Source organism: Urtica dioica, chromosome 7 (genome assembly GCF_054948205.1).
Source record: "Urtica dioica subsp. dioica isolate 48M chromosome 7, U.dioica_male_clone48M_v1_H2, whole genome shotgun sequence".
Taxonomy (NCBI): domain Eukaryota; kingdom Viridiplantae; phylum Streptophyta; class Magnoliopsida; order Rosales; family Urticaceae; genus Urtica; species Urtica dioica.
In genome coordinates this window covers 39624876-39643349 of record NC_142762.1, presented here as the reverse complement: position 1 = coordinate 39643349, position 18474 = coordinate 39624876, and the positions used below count along the sequence as shown (strand labels likewise).

General features: G+C 38.7%; 3 protein-coding genes and 1 pseudogene across 3 annotated transcripts; 3 read left to right on the top strand and 1 right to left on the bottom strand.

The window, feature by feature from the left end:
- The first annotated feature begins 999 nt into the window (after window positions 1–999).
- LOC149391483 ((R)-mandelonitrile beta-glucosyltransferase-like) lies at window positions 1000–3694 on the top strand. Its single transcript, XM_089620425.1, has 2 exons — window positions 1000–1638; window positions 2562–3694. Exons 1-2 carry the CDS (start codon window positions 1122–1124, stop codon window positions 3500–3502), a joined length of 1458 nt encoding a protein of 485 aa, XP_089476551.1. The 5' UTR covers window positions 1000–1121; the 3' UTR covers window positions 3503–3694.
- Window positions 3695–7887: 4193 nt separating this feature from the next.
- Window positions 7888–9172, top strand: LOC149391482 (uncharacterized; annotated as a pseudogene).
- A 2528-nt stretch (window positions 9173–11700) lies between these two features.
- Window positions 11701–13458, bottom strand: LOC149391481 (7-deoxyloganetin glucosyltransferase-like). The gene is made up of 2 exons (XM_089618784.1): window positions 12895–13458; window positions 11701–12756 (listed from the first exon to the last, which is right to left on the bottom strand). The coding sequence occupies exons 1-2, from the start codon at window positions 13409–13411 to the stop codon at window positions 11804–11806; spliced, it is 1470 nt and encodes a 489-aa protein (XP_089474910.1). The 5' UTR covers window positions 13412–13458; the 3' UTR covers window positions 11701–11803.
- A 2635-nt stretch (window positions 13459–16093) lies between these two features.
- LOC149391480 ((R)-mandelonitrile beta-glucosyltransferase-like) lies at window positions 16094–18146 on the top strand. The gene is made up of 2 exons (XM_089618783.1): window positions 16094–16810; window positions 16959–18146. The coding sequence occupies exons 1-2, from the start codon at window positions 16288–16290 to the stop codon at window positions 17909–17911; spliced, it is 1476 nt and encodes a 491-aa protein (XP_089474909.1). The 5' UTR covers window positions 16094–16287; the 3' UTR covers window positions 17912–18146.
- The last annotated feature ends 328 nt before the right edge of the window (window positions 18147–18474 follow it).

Here is an 18474-nt window from a genome sequence, read left to right as displayed (position 1 = left end):
AAGCAACATACATTCTCTCGTTCATTGGTTGAGGCAGAGTTTAAAGGTATTGCAGCAGTGGTTTCTGAAGTTACTTGGTTAAGTGCTCTAATATCAGAGATGAAGTTGTCTCAGACTCGTGTTCCAAACATCTGGTGCGACAATACTAGTGTTGTTATGCTCTCAGCCAATCCAGTACTCCATGCTCACACCAAGCATGTTGAGATGGACTTGTATTTTGTTCGAGACAAGATGACTCAAGGTCTCATATCAGTGAAGCATGTGTCAGCTTGTGACCAAATTGCAGATGTCCTTACAAAGCCAATATCAAGTTCTGCTTTCCCTCTTATTCGTTCCAAACTCAATGTCACTAGTGTAGATGACTTGAGTTTGATGGGGGCTATTAAGTCATCTAAATGACATGTCAATTTCCTTACTTTTCATTGGCTTTTTATTTATCTTACTAAGTGCTCTGCGTAGCAATAGATCATTTCTATTTCATTGGTTAACATATACCTATATATACTCTGTAATCTTTGTCAAGGTTGAGTCCAATAATTAATCTCCTTCAATCAATCTCTTTCTTAGATCTTGATACAGATTTATTTTGTTCTTAGCTGGTTTGTATATATAATTTATATAAAAAAAAAAAAAAAGATAGTTTGAAAAGTGGGCCATGTACACCGATGATATATATATGCGTGTTTCCTGCTTTACCAATATAATAATTTCAAGCTCTTCGAACATGCGTAAGTATATACGTCAAACATTTACTCTCTGGTTCAAGATCTGAATTGTGATGATAATCGTATTCTATAGTTTGGAGACTTTGGACTACCTGTATCGATACGTACTTTTAAAGATTACAATGGTATAAATTACAATATCCTACATAAAAAAAGAAAAAAAAAAAAAAAAGACAACTTGTATTTTTGTCCTCCCCTCAGTATTTATTAGTCTTGGGAATTGGGACCGTATCTACACGAATCGTGCCAAATCCATATTCAATTATTGATTTTTCACAACACCACCATAACAATAATTTTCAAGCCTCATTGAATTTTTCAACACTATAAAAGGAAAGGCTCAGCTGAAACAAAAGTTACACCAATAATAATATACCAGTAATATCAACATACATAATGGGTTCGATGAGAGCAGCGACGACGCAAAAGCCTCACGTGGTTTGCGTGCCCTACCCGGCACAAGGCCACATCAACCCGATGATGAAGCTGGCCAAGCTCCTCCACTGGAAGGGCTTCCACGTCACCTTCGTCAACACGGACTACAATCGCCGCCGCCTCCTCCGGTCCCGTGGGCCCCACTCCCTCGACGGCCTCCCCTCGTTCCGGTTCGAGTCCATCCCCGACGGCCTCCAATACTCCGACGCCGACGCCACTCAGAACATCCGTTCCCTCTGCGTCTCCACCTCCGCCACCTGTCTCCCGCCGTTCCGGGACCTCCTCCGCCGCCTCAACTCCGATCCCGACGTCCCTCCGGTCACCTGCGTCGTCTCCGACGGATGTATGAGCTTCACCCTCGACGCCGCCGAGGAGCTCGGGATACCGGAGGTGCTGTTCTGGACCACCAGCGCTTGTGGCTTCTTGGCTTACTTTCATTACAAGGACCTCATCGACAAAGGCATCGTCCCTCTCAAAGGTAATCGATTTCTTGACCTCAACTTTGATAGTAATATTTTAATTACTTACTCTGTCTTACTATCACGTGAAAATATGAACATACTAATATAGTACTCTTACTCTTTTACGCCGCCAGTGAGGTAGTAGGGGTATATGTTTTTTTTTTATTATTATTGACGTCCAAGTTTATATGGCTGTTTTTATATTGTTATGCCTCTTCTGAATTGTTTATATTATATTATTCCCTTAATTTGTTTTGAAAGTCTGGCTCCGTGGATGGTCACAGTCTAATATTTAATTTAATAATGTGGTCTCTCCATCACTTAGGGGGACCTCAACTCCTCTTAAATCTTAACCTTCTATTTTTTTGCTTTAATCCTTCTATTTTTTTAAAATTATTATTTACACGATAACATTAATTATGAACCTCTTTTTAAATTTTAAATATTATATTATTCCCTTAATTTGTTTTGAAAGTCTGGCTCCGTTGATGGTCACAGTCTAATATTTAATTTAATGATGTGGTCTCTCCATCACTTAGGGGGACCTCAACTCCTCTTAAATCTTAACCTTCTATTTTTTTGCTTTAATCCTTCTATTTTTTTAAAATTATTATTTACACGATAACATTAATTATGAACCTCTTTTTAAATTTTAAATATTTATGTAATAATATTTAATTAATTACATGATAACAATAATAGCATAGTCTCTCTTCAATTTATTTTAAGTTATTACGTACTTTCACCTTTAAAATTATAACTTTGAAAAAATTTCTTTTATATTGTTGCTTAATTTATTTTGTAGTTGTATATTAGCTTAAACTAGTGCGTGTCGCATTTTAATATCTCACGCAGCTGTAATTGATTATAGTAAAATATTTTTTTTATTTTTTTATTTTTTTCTATAAAAAGTCCTACAATTTGTTGAGCCTGTGAGCAGATATGGAAGACATAGAGCGGAAATTGGAGGAGACGGTGATAGATTGGATACCGGGGATGAAAGATATGCGGCTGAGAGACTTTCCGAGCTTCGTCCGAACCACAGACAAAGACGACGTCATGCTCAACTTCCTCAAAAGAGAGGCCCACAGAGCCAAACGAGGCAACGGTATGATCTTCAACACCTTCCAAGCCCTCGAGAACGACGTCGTCCAGGCTCTCTCCGCCGCCACCGACCTCCCCCCGGCCTACGCCGTGGGCCCGCTCCACCTGATGACGTCAGTGGCCACGAAGGACGACGAGTCCCTCAAGCTCATAGAGTCCAGCCTCTGGCGCGAAGATCCGCGGTGCCTCGAGTGGCTCGACGGCAAAGCCCCGGGGTCGGTGGTGTACGTCAACTTCGGGAGCATAACGGTGATGACGTCGGAGCAGCTCCTTGAGTTCGCATGGGGGCTCGCCCGGAGCGGGAAGGACTTCCTGTGGGTGGTGAGGCCGGACCTGGTCGCCGGAGAGGCTGCCGTGGTTCCGCCGGAGTTCGTGGAAGAGACGAAGGAGAGAGGGATGATGGTGAGCTGGTGCTCTCAGGCGGAGGTTCTTCAGCATCCGGCGGTGGGCGGGTTTCTGAGTCACAGCGGGTGGAATTCGACGCTGGAGACTCTGGTGGCCGGAGTGGCGGTGATATCGTGGCCGTTCTTTGCGGAGCAGCAGACGAACTGTCGGTACAGCTGTCGGGAGTGGGGAATCGGGATGGAGATCGAGGTTGTGGAGCGTGGCGTCATCGAAGGGCTCGTCAGAGAGTTGATGGACGGAGAGAAGGGTCGGGTTATGACCCAGAGGGCTGCCGAGTGGAAGCGTCTGGCGGCCGAGGCAGTCGCCGGAGAGTCGCTGGATAATCTTGATAGGATGATCAGTGAAGTTCTTGTGGCTCCCAGGGCTGGTTAATTAAGTGTAATAGCGGTGGTGCTCTTTGTGTGTTGTAATGATAAGCAACTCGCAGAATAATAAAAATATGCCGAACTTTAAATTCACCAGAAACGTCAATATGGATATGTTTGGACCAATCGGACATTTTATATTTAAGAAGATGGGTAGCTCGTAAAATTAAATTTGATTTATCGCTACGCAAGGCTGGTATAAATCGCATTTATTATTATTATTATTTTTATATACATTTATATAATATAATATATGTATTAAATGGATTGCATTATTTTAGCCTTTTATTATATCATGTCCTACATGATATTCTTATATCATGTACTGCATTTTTGTTCTAAGCTAATCAAGCCTCTTATTATATCTCTTTTATCAACATTTTTTTTAAAAGATATATATTGACAAAATTAGTACAACAATTGTCTAACGAATAACACTTGGTTTTGAACTCGCAGTCCCGAGAAATTTGACTATCTAAGCAAGATTATCTCTAAATACAAACTAATCTAGTAAAAGAGAGGAAATAAACAAGGGTGATCAACGATAGGTGAAGTCTATGGCGAGTGTTTGTGTCTGTGTGTGAAAAAATATGTCGTGCCTCCTCCAATCATGTTTCCTTCTATTTATAGTCATTTGGGTCGAGTTAGTAGGGTGATCAGTATTACGTTCTCGACAGTTGATGAATAATCCTTCAGAATGTGCATAGTGGGCGGTAACTTGCTCGTCTGCTCGACATAACTATAGTGAGCGGTAATTTGTATACAAGTGTTTATATTTGTTTTTACTAGTTTTTTATGTTGAAAATATTGTAATAAATGAGATTTATTCACAATTGTGTGGTTGATTTATGACTAAGATTTGAGTGGGGTCCACTCATCGAAATTAACTAATTCCTACGTACTCTTATTCTTCATTGCGACGGGTATAAGATTGAATGTTTATTTGCCAAAATCAATGCTATATTAAATGAGAAATTGATGCTCAAAATGGATTGGAAAACACCAATGTTGTGAAAGAAATAAAATGTGTTGTGGATGTGTGTGCACATACAAGAGTCCAACATGGAAGAGATATGTGAATTTTGTGTGTGCTTATATACCAATTGTGTGGAAAAGGGTTTGTGTTCCCAATGATGACCTAGTGTTGAAATCTAGCCCGTCACCTCGCTAGCATGTCACCTCGCGAGCTCCTACCTCGCCAAAGCTTCACCTCGTCACGCCGTCACTTCTCCTTCCTCCTGAGAGGCGTGTCTCGGGAACCCACACTTCATGGAACTCACCTCACTTGAGAAAAGTGTTGCATTTATTTTTCATTTTATTTTCTATGTCTTGTTCTCTGTGTAATATTTATTATTCTCTATTTCCTAAAGGAGTTATTACACTTATTTATTACATTGATCATGTATCTAGTCTAGTCTAATGTATCCACCATATGTATAAATAGGTGATAGGATTTTCATACCAATAAGAAGAAATATAACATTCAAAGTCTAGGAAACACTCTCTCTCACTTCCGACTATTTTCTTTTTATTTCTTCACCTAGTATTGTAGAGGGGGCAAGGGCTTAAGGAAGCCCAAGTCCACCACACGTGCGCCGCCGCCGTCCGGTCCGGTGGGGTTGGGCTTGGGCCTATATCCTAAATTTTTCCTTCTGATTTTATTTTATTTTATTAAATAAAAATAAAATCATTTTATTAATTGGTGTTGAACTGGACAGTTTTGCATGGGTTTAATGCTTGTAACCGTACCATTTAATTGGATGTTTTTGAGCTTGACTGGACGGGCTTTCAAGGCTTATAACTGTGCATTTACCATGCACTTATGGAGACGTTTTGTAACTGAGCATTGATGGACAATGGTTATAACTGTGCTTGGCCTCTCCTATAAAAGGAGGTCGAAGCCTCTCATTCGAAAATCATCCAGAGCAAGTCTTTCATAGCTTCCTCTCTCCCTCTTTCATAATTTTTTTTATAGTACTAAGGTTCTAGTTTGCCGAAGTCAAATTGAGTGGTGCTAAGCTTGTCTTGTTATCGTTGTATCTTGGGAGGCTTTCGCTCAACTAATCCAGCACTTGTGGAGGGCGATAAAAAGCTTCAAGGAAACCGTCCAACGGGCCTCAACGCTTTATTTTCCGTTCACTCATTCTTGTGTTTATACCGGGTCAAGGTTTTTCCGGTTTTGTAATTTATTTTATTATTTTTTAGAAAATCAATTTTATTTAATTTCATGCAAATTGTTTTTTATATTCCGTCAATATTATTATAATATTGCTAACATTTGATCTATCAGTTTCTCTTTCACTTCGAAGTTCTGCTCGGTATTGTTCATTTTTGCTTTATAAACGAGTCGTTCATTAACTTTCATGAGTCCTCGGATCTATTTGACTCTGGTTCGATGTTGGATTCCTTCAGTTTTCAGTGCATCCAAACTACAGCTTGAACCGTGCAAATTATATAAATAACAACATCTAACTTGGTTCATAATTTGGGAATCTAAATCCAAAATTCCAAATTATGGCCATTAACCTATACTTTCCCGAGACACATGTGGTGCGTTTGGCGTTGCTTATTTTTAGGTGTTTTTGCTTTTTTTAGAATTTTAAGTCAATTTTTATGTTTGTAAGTTAAAATAAAAACACTTTAATAAAAAGTTCTGTTTTTTTTATAGGCAAATTTTAAAAGCAGATATTTGATACTTTTTCTAAAAGCCACTTTTGTAGGGATTAGTTTCTCTCTCCACCTACTGTTTATTTTTCTTTCCGTAACTTTATTTTTAGGGTTTCTTTTTGTAAATTTATTTTTAGGGTTTCTTTCCGCAACTCTTCTCACAATTCTCTGCAATAAAAAAATCAAAAGGTATGTGATTTTTATATTATTTATATGTGGTTACATCCATGTTTACAATTCTCTGCTAGTTTCCATGTTTTTTTCTTTGCTTTCAATTGCTTTCAATCAGTCACATGTCATTTATATTATTTTAATATATGGAGGGATTTTTTTTGATGTGGTAGACTTTCAGACGTAGACAATACAAAACACATATTTTATTATACAAGCCTGATATTATAAAGCATAGTCATAGGCTCATAGGTAACGTATGGGTGTGTGTCTGGAGGGGTTTTTTGCTATGGTAACATTATTATGTATTATTATTTTAATATGTATATAGGATGTGTACGTTTTAGTTGCTGAAACTTGAATTGATTTGATAAAATATTATAATTAAAATTTACATGTATTATTTTGGCTTTAGATAGATAGCCAAAACAACCACAACCAAGTAGAAAATAAGAATATTAAATCAAGAGTGAAAGAGGTTTGGGACACGCAGACTCTCAATTTATTTTGTGAGTGGTGCGTTAAAGAAGTTGAAGGTGGACAACGACCAAGAACTCATTTTACGAAGGTTGGATGGGAAAACTTGATCAAGAACTTCAAAATTAACACCGGAAAGACGTACGATAAAGTTCAATTGAAAAATAAATAGGATTCTCTCAAGAATGATTGGAAATTGTGGAAACAACTCATTGGAAAAGAAACTGGTCTTGGCTGTAACATTCAAAAGAGAACAATCGATGCAAGTGATGAATGGTGGGACAAGAAATTACAGGTAATTATCAAATATTTAGAATTTATCTACATTTTGCGAGCATTTATCAATCTAAAAATTGATCATTCATTTTACAGATGCACCCTAATGCAGCGAAATTTCGAAAAGAAGGTTTTCAACCAGAATTTATAGAGATGTTAGATAGGATGTTTATGAATACCACAGCAACTGGTGATCATGCTTGGACACCTGCCTTTGGAACTATTTCAAGTGAGGTTAGCAATGGAGTAGAAGATGTTGCTCCACTTGAGAGTGATAACGAGTCACATGATTCGAGTACCAAAAATTTAACTCTAAATCAGGCGAGTTCGGTTCCTTGAAAAGAAAAAGAGAGAGAAAAAGTGAGAAAATCGGAGGTGCGGTGAAATTATCAGCACAAATTGATCGCTTATGTGAAGCTGTCGAAAAATGGAGTGCACCGGCAACCACATCAAATGATCAACTTGATTCTAACTTAGCCACTGTCATGAAAATTGTCACTTCCTTACCTGGAGTGGAGATATGTAGCGAGTTACATTTATTTACAACCAGGTTGTTCATGATCAAGGAGAAAAGAGAAATGTTCATGTCAATTGAAGATCCGGACAAGAAACTTACATGGCACAAATTTGAACAGTCTGAAAGAATATGACGTGTCTTTTTTTTTTTTTTACTACTTTTAAGTTTTTTAGGGATATTTCTAAGTTTGTAACGACTTTCTTTTACTTTTGAGTGTCATAATTATATATATATGATCTTTTACAGTTTGAAAATGTTGTGTTGTTATATAGAATAATTAGAAGATGAATATTGACGAGGACGAAGAAAGTATCACGGATCAAATCATCTGCACAGTTGCCCATCTTATTCGACAATATTATGTGACTTACATATACAAGACTCATGTATGACTTCTTCTTAAACTGGACATGCGTGGCTGATGGAGATGTTAAGAGGGCATGGACGTATATGTTATAATATGTTCAAAATGGACATAAATGTGTTTATCAAATTAAGTACTGAATTACGAAGCAACTACGGATTGAAAGACTCAAGAAGAATGACTGTTGATGAAATGTTGGCGATGTTTTTATTTACAATAGGTCATGGCGCTTCAAATAGATTCAGCGAAAGATTTCAACATTCTGGAGAGACTGTCAATAGATATTTTAATATGGTGTTGGATTGCATATGTACGATGAGTGTAAAAAATTTGAAGCCAGAAGATCTAGAATTCAAATCCACTCCAAAAGGAATTTTGAAAGACAATAGATTCATGCCACATTTTAAGGTAATTATGTTTTTCTTCTTATAAATTTTATGATTAATTTTTTTTTCCTTTCTTCATTTACCTATTTTATTGATTTTTCAGGATTGTATTGGTGCTATAGATGGTGTCCATGTTTCTGCTATCATATCTCCTGAAGATCAAGTACCATTCATTGGAAGAAAAGGAGTTCCAACTCAAAACATCATGGCAGTGTGTGTAATTTTGATATGCAATTTACCTACGTATATGCGGGGTGGGAAGGTTCGGCTCATGATGCCAGATACTCTTAACAGCTTTGCGTGATCCTAGTCTTAAGTTTCCAAAGCCGCCTACAGGTTCGTTTCACATCAAATATACTTTTTTCGAATTTTAATAACAATTTATTATTTCTATGTTTTGAAATTTATTTTTATTTCATAGGTAAATATTACTTGGTTGATGTTGGATATCTATTAATTAAGGGATTTTTAGGACCATACAAAGGCGAAAGATATCATCTTCCAGTATTTCGTTCAAGTGGACAACCAAATGGTTACCAAGAAGTATTTAATCATGCGCATTCCTCTCTTAGAAGTGTGATTGAGAGAACATTTGGAGTTTGGAAGAAAAAGTGGAAGGTACTACGCGATATGCCTAACTACCCATTTGGCAAACAAGTAAAAATAGTTATCGCAACAATGTCTTTGCGTAACTTTATCAGGAAGTACGCAAATTATGATATGGATTTTGAAGATACAACTGAAGATAACACTACTATAGATGATGATCACGACGGCAATGAAAATGGCGAAGGTCAGGACAATTCAGGAACTTTATAGATGAAAATTTTAAGGGATCATATTGCTGCAAGTTTGATGGGACAGTAATTTTTATTCGTTTAATGATATTTTTTTTCTAGACAGATGAGATTTTATTTTATATTATTTAAAAATGATCAAATTATTTAAATTATTTTTTTTGCTATTTATAATAACATTGAGATTCACCTAATATTATTTAGATTTACTTTAGTCTTTTTTGACATTAGAAGCTAATTAAATAAAATTGTTTACAAAACACTAAACAGTAACTTTTTAGAAAATCAACTGTTTTTTATTTTGATTAACCAAACAGTACATTATTTTATCTGACAACACTTTTTCTGACAGCACTTTTTAAAAGCAATTCTGAAAGCAGCACAACAATGTCAAATCGGGTCATGATCAAGGGTTAATTACTTCGAAATTAAATCCAACGAATTGGGGTAGCTGTGAAAAGCGCAATACCGAACTTTAAGGCAAGGCTCTCGCTCTCGAGGCATGTGAGTACACTGTACACGTAGTAATATCTACTGTGTAATAGAAAACAGTTTGAAGGAAGTTAATTCCTATAAAATCTAATAAAATAATATATCGTATCAAAATTGCACACATATTCTTGACAATACGCTTCACCATATGTATGGAACTTTTGATGATGGAAGTTAATTCCTATAAAATCTAATAAAATAATATATCGTATCAAAATTGCACACATATTCTTGACAATACGCTTCACCAATGGAACTTTTGACGAGGCGAGTGGGAGTGCGAGTCCTCCAATGTCTCATACCTCATATCAAGATTGCATTAATCAAATATGCCTGCTAAAGTAAATCTTCTTGAGATTAGTAAGACTTTGACCAAAGTTCGATAATTAGTTATTAGAAATCAATTATTATGAATTTTTCTTATATACATATATTACATAAATGAAGATTTTAGACTTTGTTAAACATTTAATATTTGCAAACATTTATAAGTTCCAATGATCATTTAGCTAATCAGCTATTTAATTTTTTTTTTTTTATTCTTTTAAGTTGAATTGAAATGCATATACTGATTGGTGTTCGTTTCTACTTTCCATTACACTTTTTTTAGGTATTCTAAAAGTGACTTGCTACGAATTAAACAATACAACGAGCAAACAATATCGATTTTATCTATGATGTTGTTTACATATACAAATCGAGCGAATTGATGAGCTCTCATATAAAAAAAAATCAAGCAAGCAATTAGAAGAACTCGGGCTTAAGAAAGAAAATCTAAGGAACCTTCAAAGATTGGAATAAGACAAGGATAACTGCCGTTTAATATTATATCGTTCCATGTATACAAATCAAATGAATAAATAATGAGCTCTCCCATTTCAATTGTCTCAAACCCTTATTCAAATAGGTAATAATCAAATAAGAGTCAAGTACGGACAACTAGAGTAAAATAGATAATCCTTATTCAAAATTTGCTATCTTCTAGCTTCGTCCAATGTGACAACTCAAAATCTTTAGTTTGTCTAAATATGTGCATTTCGTACTCACTCATCATGTAATTCCAACTTGAATCAAAGTAATTTTTTAATTTTATTTTTTCTTGTTGATTTCTTTAGATTTTCAAGTTATTTTCTCTCAAACTTGACGTTGCCATACATTCTACGTAAGATCTTCTTGATATTAATCTCCACTACTCCAACCCTAAGCATATGACAATACAAGAATGTACTTATATCAACTTAGTTTATTTCTAAGGAGCGGTTACATATAACCCAAGCTCAGATAACCACATAAATATATCTCGGGCAGAGGCCGGTACCTCAGCTATGGAACAAAACCCCAACTCAACATGCTAAAGGGCGAAACCCTTTAGCATGCATTTATTCACACCATGAGCAACTTCATTAGAATCGATACAAGTGGAAGCTGGATAAGGACTTTGAGGTTGGGGACTTCAAGAGATCGTAGACTCTGGGGTTGGGAACTCTTAGAGATCTTGGTCTCCGAGGTCGAGGACTCCAAAAGATTTTGAACTCCAAGAGGTTGGAAACTGAGATGGGAATCCAAAGAGGTTGCGAACTCCAAAAGTGGTGGAACTGTGAACATGAACCTGTTTTGGCCATGGACTTGTCTTGGTTGTGGACCTATTCTGGCGGTGGTCTTGTCTGTATTGACACGGCAAGGCCTTGTTTTTTTTAAAGAGCCGAGTCTTGAAATGGGGATGGGTTCGAGTTGACTTTGTCTTTGAGTAGTAGGCTTGATTATGTGAGCCTGACATATGTTTTTTTTTTAGTAGAGCTATTATTTTCAAGATAGAGAAATGGCGCTCTAACCAATATCATGTCATATATATATATATATATATATATATATATATATATATATATATCATGTCATATATATATATATATATTTATATCTTTGTCACTTTTTTTTTAATGCTATTTTTTTTTTTCATGTGTTAAAATATATGTATTAACACAATGCATAACACCTTCCGAAGATACATAGATTTATCCATGAATTAGCTAAACCGAAATGTTTATTAACTCCAACATATATCTAGCAAAAAATCTAATTAACCAAAACAAGGTAAATGACAAGAGGAAATGATACAAGAGATAGATATGATCATAAAAGAATAAACCGTTGATACAATTAATTAATTGTAACTCAATAACTGCTCAACAAGCTTATTGAAATTCGACAAGGACGACCCGGTACTACCGCCACCACGGGAAGAAACCGCCACATCAGCAAGTCTCTTCCAACGGAGAGCCGTCTTAGTCATCTCTTTCCCTCTCTCTCCCTCCATGAGCTCTTGGACGAGCCGTGCGATCTCGTCTCGGCCGGCGGTGCTGTGGATCTCCATTCCGACCCCCCAGTCTCCGCAGACGAACCAGCAGTTGGTCTGCTGCTCGGCGAAGAAGGGCCAGCACAGCATGGGGACGCCACCGCAGAGGCTCTCCAGAGTAGAGTTCCAACCGCTGTGAGTCAGAAAGCCGCCCACCGCCGGGTGCTCTAGAACCCTCTCCTGTGGGCACCACCGCGCCACCATTCCCCTCTCCTTCGTCTCCTCCAAGAACTCCGGCGGAACCACGGCCGAGTCGCCGCCGACGAGGTCAGCCCTGATCACCCACAGGAACGGCCTCCCGCTACCGGCCAGCCCCCACGCGAACTCCCTCAGCTGCTCTGACGTCATCACAGTTATGCTCCCGAAGTTGACGTACACCACCGACCCCGGGGCTTTGCCGTCGAGCCACTCGAGGCATGACATGTCTTCCTTCCACAGGCTCGAGCTTATGGCCTCCGACGCAGCCGACGCTGGCACCAAGCGGTCCACCAGCTGGTGCAGAGCGCCGACGGTGTACACCGGCGGCTTCAGGATGGACCGGATCGGTGCGAGAACGCCGCTCTCGAGCTCCTCGAATGTGTTCAGGATTATCGCTTTCCCTCTCTGCGCTCGCTTCGCTTCTCCGTTGACGAAGTTGAGCATTATGTCGTCGGGGTCGGTGGTTCTGACGAACGTCGGAAAGTCTTTCAGACGAATTCCTTTCATCTCGGGGATCCAGTCAATGACGGTGTCTAGATATCCATTACTTACACAACTCTCGTCTGAAAGTCAACAAGTATACTGTTATCAATTTTTTTCTTTATTTTTTACAAATAATCAAGTGGATCGTGGCGGCTACGCTGTCGCATATAAAGTGATGAGAGAGGTACGTAATAATTATTATTTAACATTATTTTCACCTTTGAGAGGTGTGAGGCCTCTTTGAAGAAGGTCCTTGTAGTGAAGGTAACCGAGGAAGCCACAAGCGCTGGTGGTCCAGAAGAGCACCTCCGGGATGCCGAGCTCATCGGCGGCGTCGAGGGTGAAGCTCATGCAGCCGTCGGAGACGACGCAGGTGACCGGAGGGACGTCGGGATCGGAGTTGAGGCGGCGGAGAAGGGCGGTGAAGGGGGCGAGGGTGTGGATGGGAGTGGAGTGACAGAGAGAAGGGATGTCCTGAGTGATCTCCGCGTCCGTCGGAGGGAGGCCGTCAGGGACCGTCTCGAACCGGAAGGAGGGGATGTCGGCGGCGATGGCGCCGTAGTTGAGGAGGCGGCGGTGGTTGAACTCCGAGTTGACGAAGCTGACGTGGAAGCCCTTCGAGTGGAGGAGCTTGGCAAGGTTCATCATCGGCTTCACGTGGCCTTGCGCCGGGAAAGGGATACACACCGCGTGTGGCTTTCTCTTCTCTACTCTTTCCTCTCCATATGAACCCATTTCTTCCTTGATTTAATGTTTATATATGATCTCTGACCAGAATATGTATGTGTATTTGAAACTGGCTATTGCTTTGGTATTTATAGCCTGATTACTAGTCTCCAATTTTGACTTCTCTTTGTCTCGATATATTATATTTGAATTAAAGTCAAACCTTCTCAAAAGTTGATTTGTCGTTTTAAAGTTAAATAAAAATGTAACCATTCAATATAGTATGTAGTAGGTAGTGAAGTTTGGATTCACATTTTGCTAAAATAGTGGAGCTACATAATTTCATTTTAATATTAAATTAATTTGTGTAGTTTTAAATAGGAATTTGACTTCCCGATCAGAACCACCCCTTTTCCATTCATACAGAGATCCAATCGTCAAAATAAGGCATGAAAATAAGTTTGTTACATAAAAATGTGAAATCACACATTTCTATCTGTTCCATGACGTCAAAAGGATAATATAGACCTCTTCATCACGACTGCAACTTTCTATCTCAACAATTATTGATCAAAGGCAATAGTTTATTCTAAAACGTATCTGCAAAAATAGGGTCTGAAATTTAGTTCAAATGGTATATTATAAAAATAGTCTTCTGTGCCTACGTAAGATAGGCTTCCTTTATTTTATATATATTTTTTTAAGGCGCTACCTTTATTGGTATAAATACTTTTTGAGTAATTCAAAGCTGAGTACAAGTTATTTAGAAAACAAAGTTAAAAGAAATAGTAGATGTGTGGACTAAGGTTTCAAAAAATTGGCGGAAGAAGAAAATTCACTTCCACTTTTATGGAGCACGAAATTCCGCATTCGATTGAAAGAAATAATTTTTTTAATATTGATCGAAATTCCGTTAGATATGAAACAGAAACTTTTGTTCCGGTAGCGAAAATTTTCAGTTCCATGCATAAAAAATAATTAAAATCAATACTTTTTAAAATATTAAGATGTCGTATTTTTTTAAAATAAGGATTTGAATATAAAATTGAGAATATGAAAAATAATTTATTCAAAATTTTGTAGTTGCTCTTGATACACTGGGTATGTATCTTGCAGGTATCTTTAGTCTACCACCTGGGCCCGCCCCTGATTGTGGTGGATATTGAGTCTGTGTACAGTGGCGGACCCAACCTATTACAAAAGAGGAGCCCTAGAAAATTTCGGGCTGAAAACAAAAGGCAAAATATATTACTGGGCATCGTACGAATGTATAGGATAAAGAGATAACACATGCATATTACACGCGTTGTTTTATGCATGTTTACGTCTCTCTCTCTCCCTCTCTCTCTCTCTCTCTCTATATATATATATATATATATATATATATATATATAATGCGTGTTCTAATTGGAAATTTTAAACTAAATCCATGCAGTAAGAATTTACAAAACAAATATAAAACAAAGTGTTGTGAGAGATTTTTCCCTATCCGAAAAACATGAAAGATCAACTCAAAAACAAAAAAGAACGGTGAGCCCTTTCCAAGAAACAAAGCGAAAAGCTCAAAGACAAAAGGGCATAAAGCAACCAACTTTCATTTCAACAAATGAGGCTCGCTTGAAGTAACCCGCTTTCATCTCAACAAATGAAGCTCGCTTGAAGCAACCTGCTTCCATCTCAACAAGCGTGTACCAATTTTTTTTTAAAGGTTTAAATATTTTCATGGAGAAGTTATATCGAAAAATTGATGTTTGTGCATATTTTCATGGATAAATGGTTGTGTATATTTCTTTCTGTGTATGTTTGTGTGCATAATCCGAGTGAATGTTTGTGTATGTTTTGTATTATTGCAGAAAAATTGCGTAAAATATTAGCATAAACAGTGAAGAAATTGTGTCATCTATGTCAACAAATTATGTCAATTGTTGACAATTATGTTAACAAATCACGTCAATTGTTGATATATATATATATATATATATATATATATATGTCAACAAACTGTGCCGATTGCTGGCATCTATGTCAATAAATTATGACAATTGTTGACATTTATGTTAACAAATCAACAACTTTTTCAGTGCAGTCAATTGTTACATATATATGTTAACAAATCGTTAAACATATTTTTTTAAAATAAAAAACTCAATTTTTTTTTACACAAACGAGACTCAAAGACAGAAAAAAGGTAAAAATGAATAAAAAAAATATTCTATCTCCTTATTTTATTAGTAGTTATTTTTGTCTAAATTATAATTTTGATGAAAAATATTCAAGGATATATAAAAGCCGTGCCCGCCCATGGCCAAAATAACTAGTAAAACGAAAAGAGGAAATATTGGGATATTGAATGAATACACGTGTGTGTGTGACTAATCTTTCTAGTGGAAATAAAACATCTAATGGTCAGAGCAAAAAAGAAAGTAACTAATGTGACCCAGGGCCAAGCAATTTATTGGTCCGAAGATTACTGTTGCATTGAAAACAAATAATATATGTTGTTTTGCTTCATATCAGGTCCCACTCGTGTGCTTAACAAATTTCATTATGACAAAAAAAAAAAAAAAAAAAAAAACCATTCGAATATAAGAGAAAGATCTAAAAGTAAATGAAAATGTGACACGGATCACGACAATGAACGATCCACACACATTTTGACACGTGGCAGCACTGGTCGTGACCCCCCGTGATAGATAACAATGATCGTAAGTAAAGGATAAAATGGTAATCCAACGCACCTTCATTCTATAGTAGTATATAGACTTTTCAATTTTTTTTCTTCTTCTAAATAAGATAAACAATAATTTAAAGTCTCGTCGTAGTCTCTAATTTCGTTTACACACGTCTCGTAGCGCCTCTATTCAACAAAAGGCATCACTAAATTCAAACACGAACCGTTTCTTTCCTCAAACAGACCAATACTACAGTAATATTATATTAATATCATGTGTTCAATATCACCGACAGCCGAGCAACGGCAAAGGCCACACGCGGTGTGTATCCCTTTCCCGGCGCAAGGTCACGTGAAGCCGATGATGAACCTTGCCAAGCTCCTCCACTCGAAGGGCTTCCACGTCACCTTCGTCAACACGGAGTACAACCACCGCCGTTTCCTCCGTTCCCGTGGGCCCCACTCCCTCGACGGCCTCCCCTCGTTCCGGTTCGAGTCCATCCCCGACGGCCTCGAATATTCCGACGCCGACGCCACTCAGGACGTCCCCTCCCTCGTCGCCTCCGTCGACGCCACTTGCCTCGCTCCCTTTCGCGACCTCCTCCGCCGCCTGAACTCCGACCCCGAAGTCCCTCCGGTCACCTGCGTAGTCGCCGACGGAACCTTGAGCTTCACCCTCGACGCCGCGGAGGAGCTCGGAATCCCTGAGGTCGTCTTCTGGACCGCCAGCGCATGTGGCTTCCTCGGGTACTTTCACTATAAGAGCCTCATCGAGAAAGGCATCGTCCCTTTTAAAGGTAGGCCCACACATATATTATCCGGGTGTAATTCTAGATGAGAAAAATAAGTTTAGAAAAATTCCAATTATTGTCGAAAACAAATAATTAAGAGGATTATATTATAACGGTTAGAAAATAAAGTTTCCAAGCGACACTGTATGAGCAGATGAAGAAGACATGGAACGGCAATTGGAGGAGACGGTGATAGATTGGATACCGGGGATGCAAGATATGCGGCTGAGAGACTTCCCGAGCTTCGTCCGAACCACAGACAAAGACGACGTCATGTTCAACTTTTTCAAAAGAGAGACAGAGAGAATCAAACGAGGCAGCGCTATAGTGTTCAACACTTACCAAGCCCTTGATGAGGACGTCTTGAAGGGAATCTCCACCTCCGCCGGCCTCCCGTCAATCTACACCGTTGGCCCGCTCCACCTGATGACGTCATTGGCCACCAAGGACGACGAGTCCCTCAAGCCCATAGAGTCCAGCCTCTGGCGCGAAGATCCGCGGTGCCTCGAGTGGCTCGACGGCAAAGCCCCGGGGTCGGTGGTGTACGTCAACTTCGGGAGCATAACGGTGATGACGTCGGAGCAGCTCCTTGAGTTCGCGTGGGGGCTCGCCCGGAGCGGGAAGGACTTCCTGTGGGTGGTGAGGCCGGACCTGGTCGCCGGAGAGGCTGCCGTGGTTCCGCCGGAGTTCGTGGAAGAGACGAAGGAGAGAGGGATGATGGTGAGCTGGTGCTCTCAGGCGGAGGTTCTTCAGCATCCGGCGGTGGGCGGGTTTCTGAGTCACAGCGGGTGGAATTCGACGCTGGAGACTCTGGTGGCCGGAGTGGCGGTGATATCGTGGCCGTTCTTTGCGGAGCAGCAGACGAACTGTCGGTACAGCTGTCGGGAGTGGGGGATCGGGATGGAGATCGAGGTTGTGGAGCGTGGCGTCATCGAAGGGCTTGTCAGAGAGTTGATGGACGGAGAGAAGGGCCGGGTTATGGCCCAGAGGGCAGCCGAATGGAAGCGTCTGGCGGCCGAGGCAGTCGCCGGAGAGTCGCTGGACAATCTTGATAGGATGATCAGCCAAGTTCTTTTGGCTCCCAGGGCTGAGGATGGACATAATTAATTAATTTGTTAGCTAATTAAAGCTTAAAGGTTGTTTGATCTCTCGCCTGTCAGTTTTTTATTTTTATTTTTTTTAATAGTAATCAATTTGAGTTTGTGTGTCCTTTGATCAAACGCTGTAATAAGATGACATTGAGGTTCGTTATGTTATAAAAAAAAATAGACACAAATTTAGACATTTCGCTGTTATACTGAACTTATTTGAAAATTGAAATAGAGATTTTGATCGAGTTGTGCATTTTTTGAATTTTATAAACAGAGAACATATATTTGCTTAATTAAATAAATTTTTTAAAAATTTAATCATTTACTTTAATATACAACTTCTATCCAATTTCTTGTAATTAAAAACCGCCCGAAGAGCCTTGATATGTTCCATTTACTCTTATAATCGCGATGTAATTTTTTCAAATTGTGTTAGTCAAATTGTCTCCTATAAATGTCTGCAAACTTATTTGTCAGTTTAACAATATTGGTAAATTGGTCTATATTATCTCGCAATCAACGTAATTGATCTTAACAATTTTTGTCCAATCAATGAACTTACTTAATTATCATTCAACG

Coding starts and splice junctions, on each gene's coding strand:
- LOC149391483 (XM_089620425.1), top strand. CDS start 1,122: ATGGGTTCGATGAGAGCAGCGACGACGCAAAAGCCTCACGTGGTTTGC. Junction 1,639..2,561: donor AGGCATCGTCCCTCTCAAAG/GTAATCGATTTC, acceptor GCCTGTGAGCAG/ATATGGAAGACATAGAGCGG.
- LOC149391481 (XM_089618784.1), bottom strand. CDS start 13,411: ATGGGTTCATATGGAGAGGAAAGAGTAGAGAAGAGAAAGCCACACGCG. Junction 12,757..12,894: donor AGGCCTCACACCTCTCAAAG/GTGAAAATAATG, acceptor GTTGACTTTCAG/ACGAGAGTTGTGTAAGTAAT.
- LOC149391480 (XM_089618783.1), top strand. CDS start 16,288: ATGTGTTCAATATCACCGACAGCCGAGCAACGGCAAAGGCCACACGCG. Junction 16,811..16,958: donor AGGCATCGTCCCTTTTAAAG/GTAGGCCCACAC, acceptor CTGTATGAGCAG/ATGAAGAAGACATGGAACGG.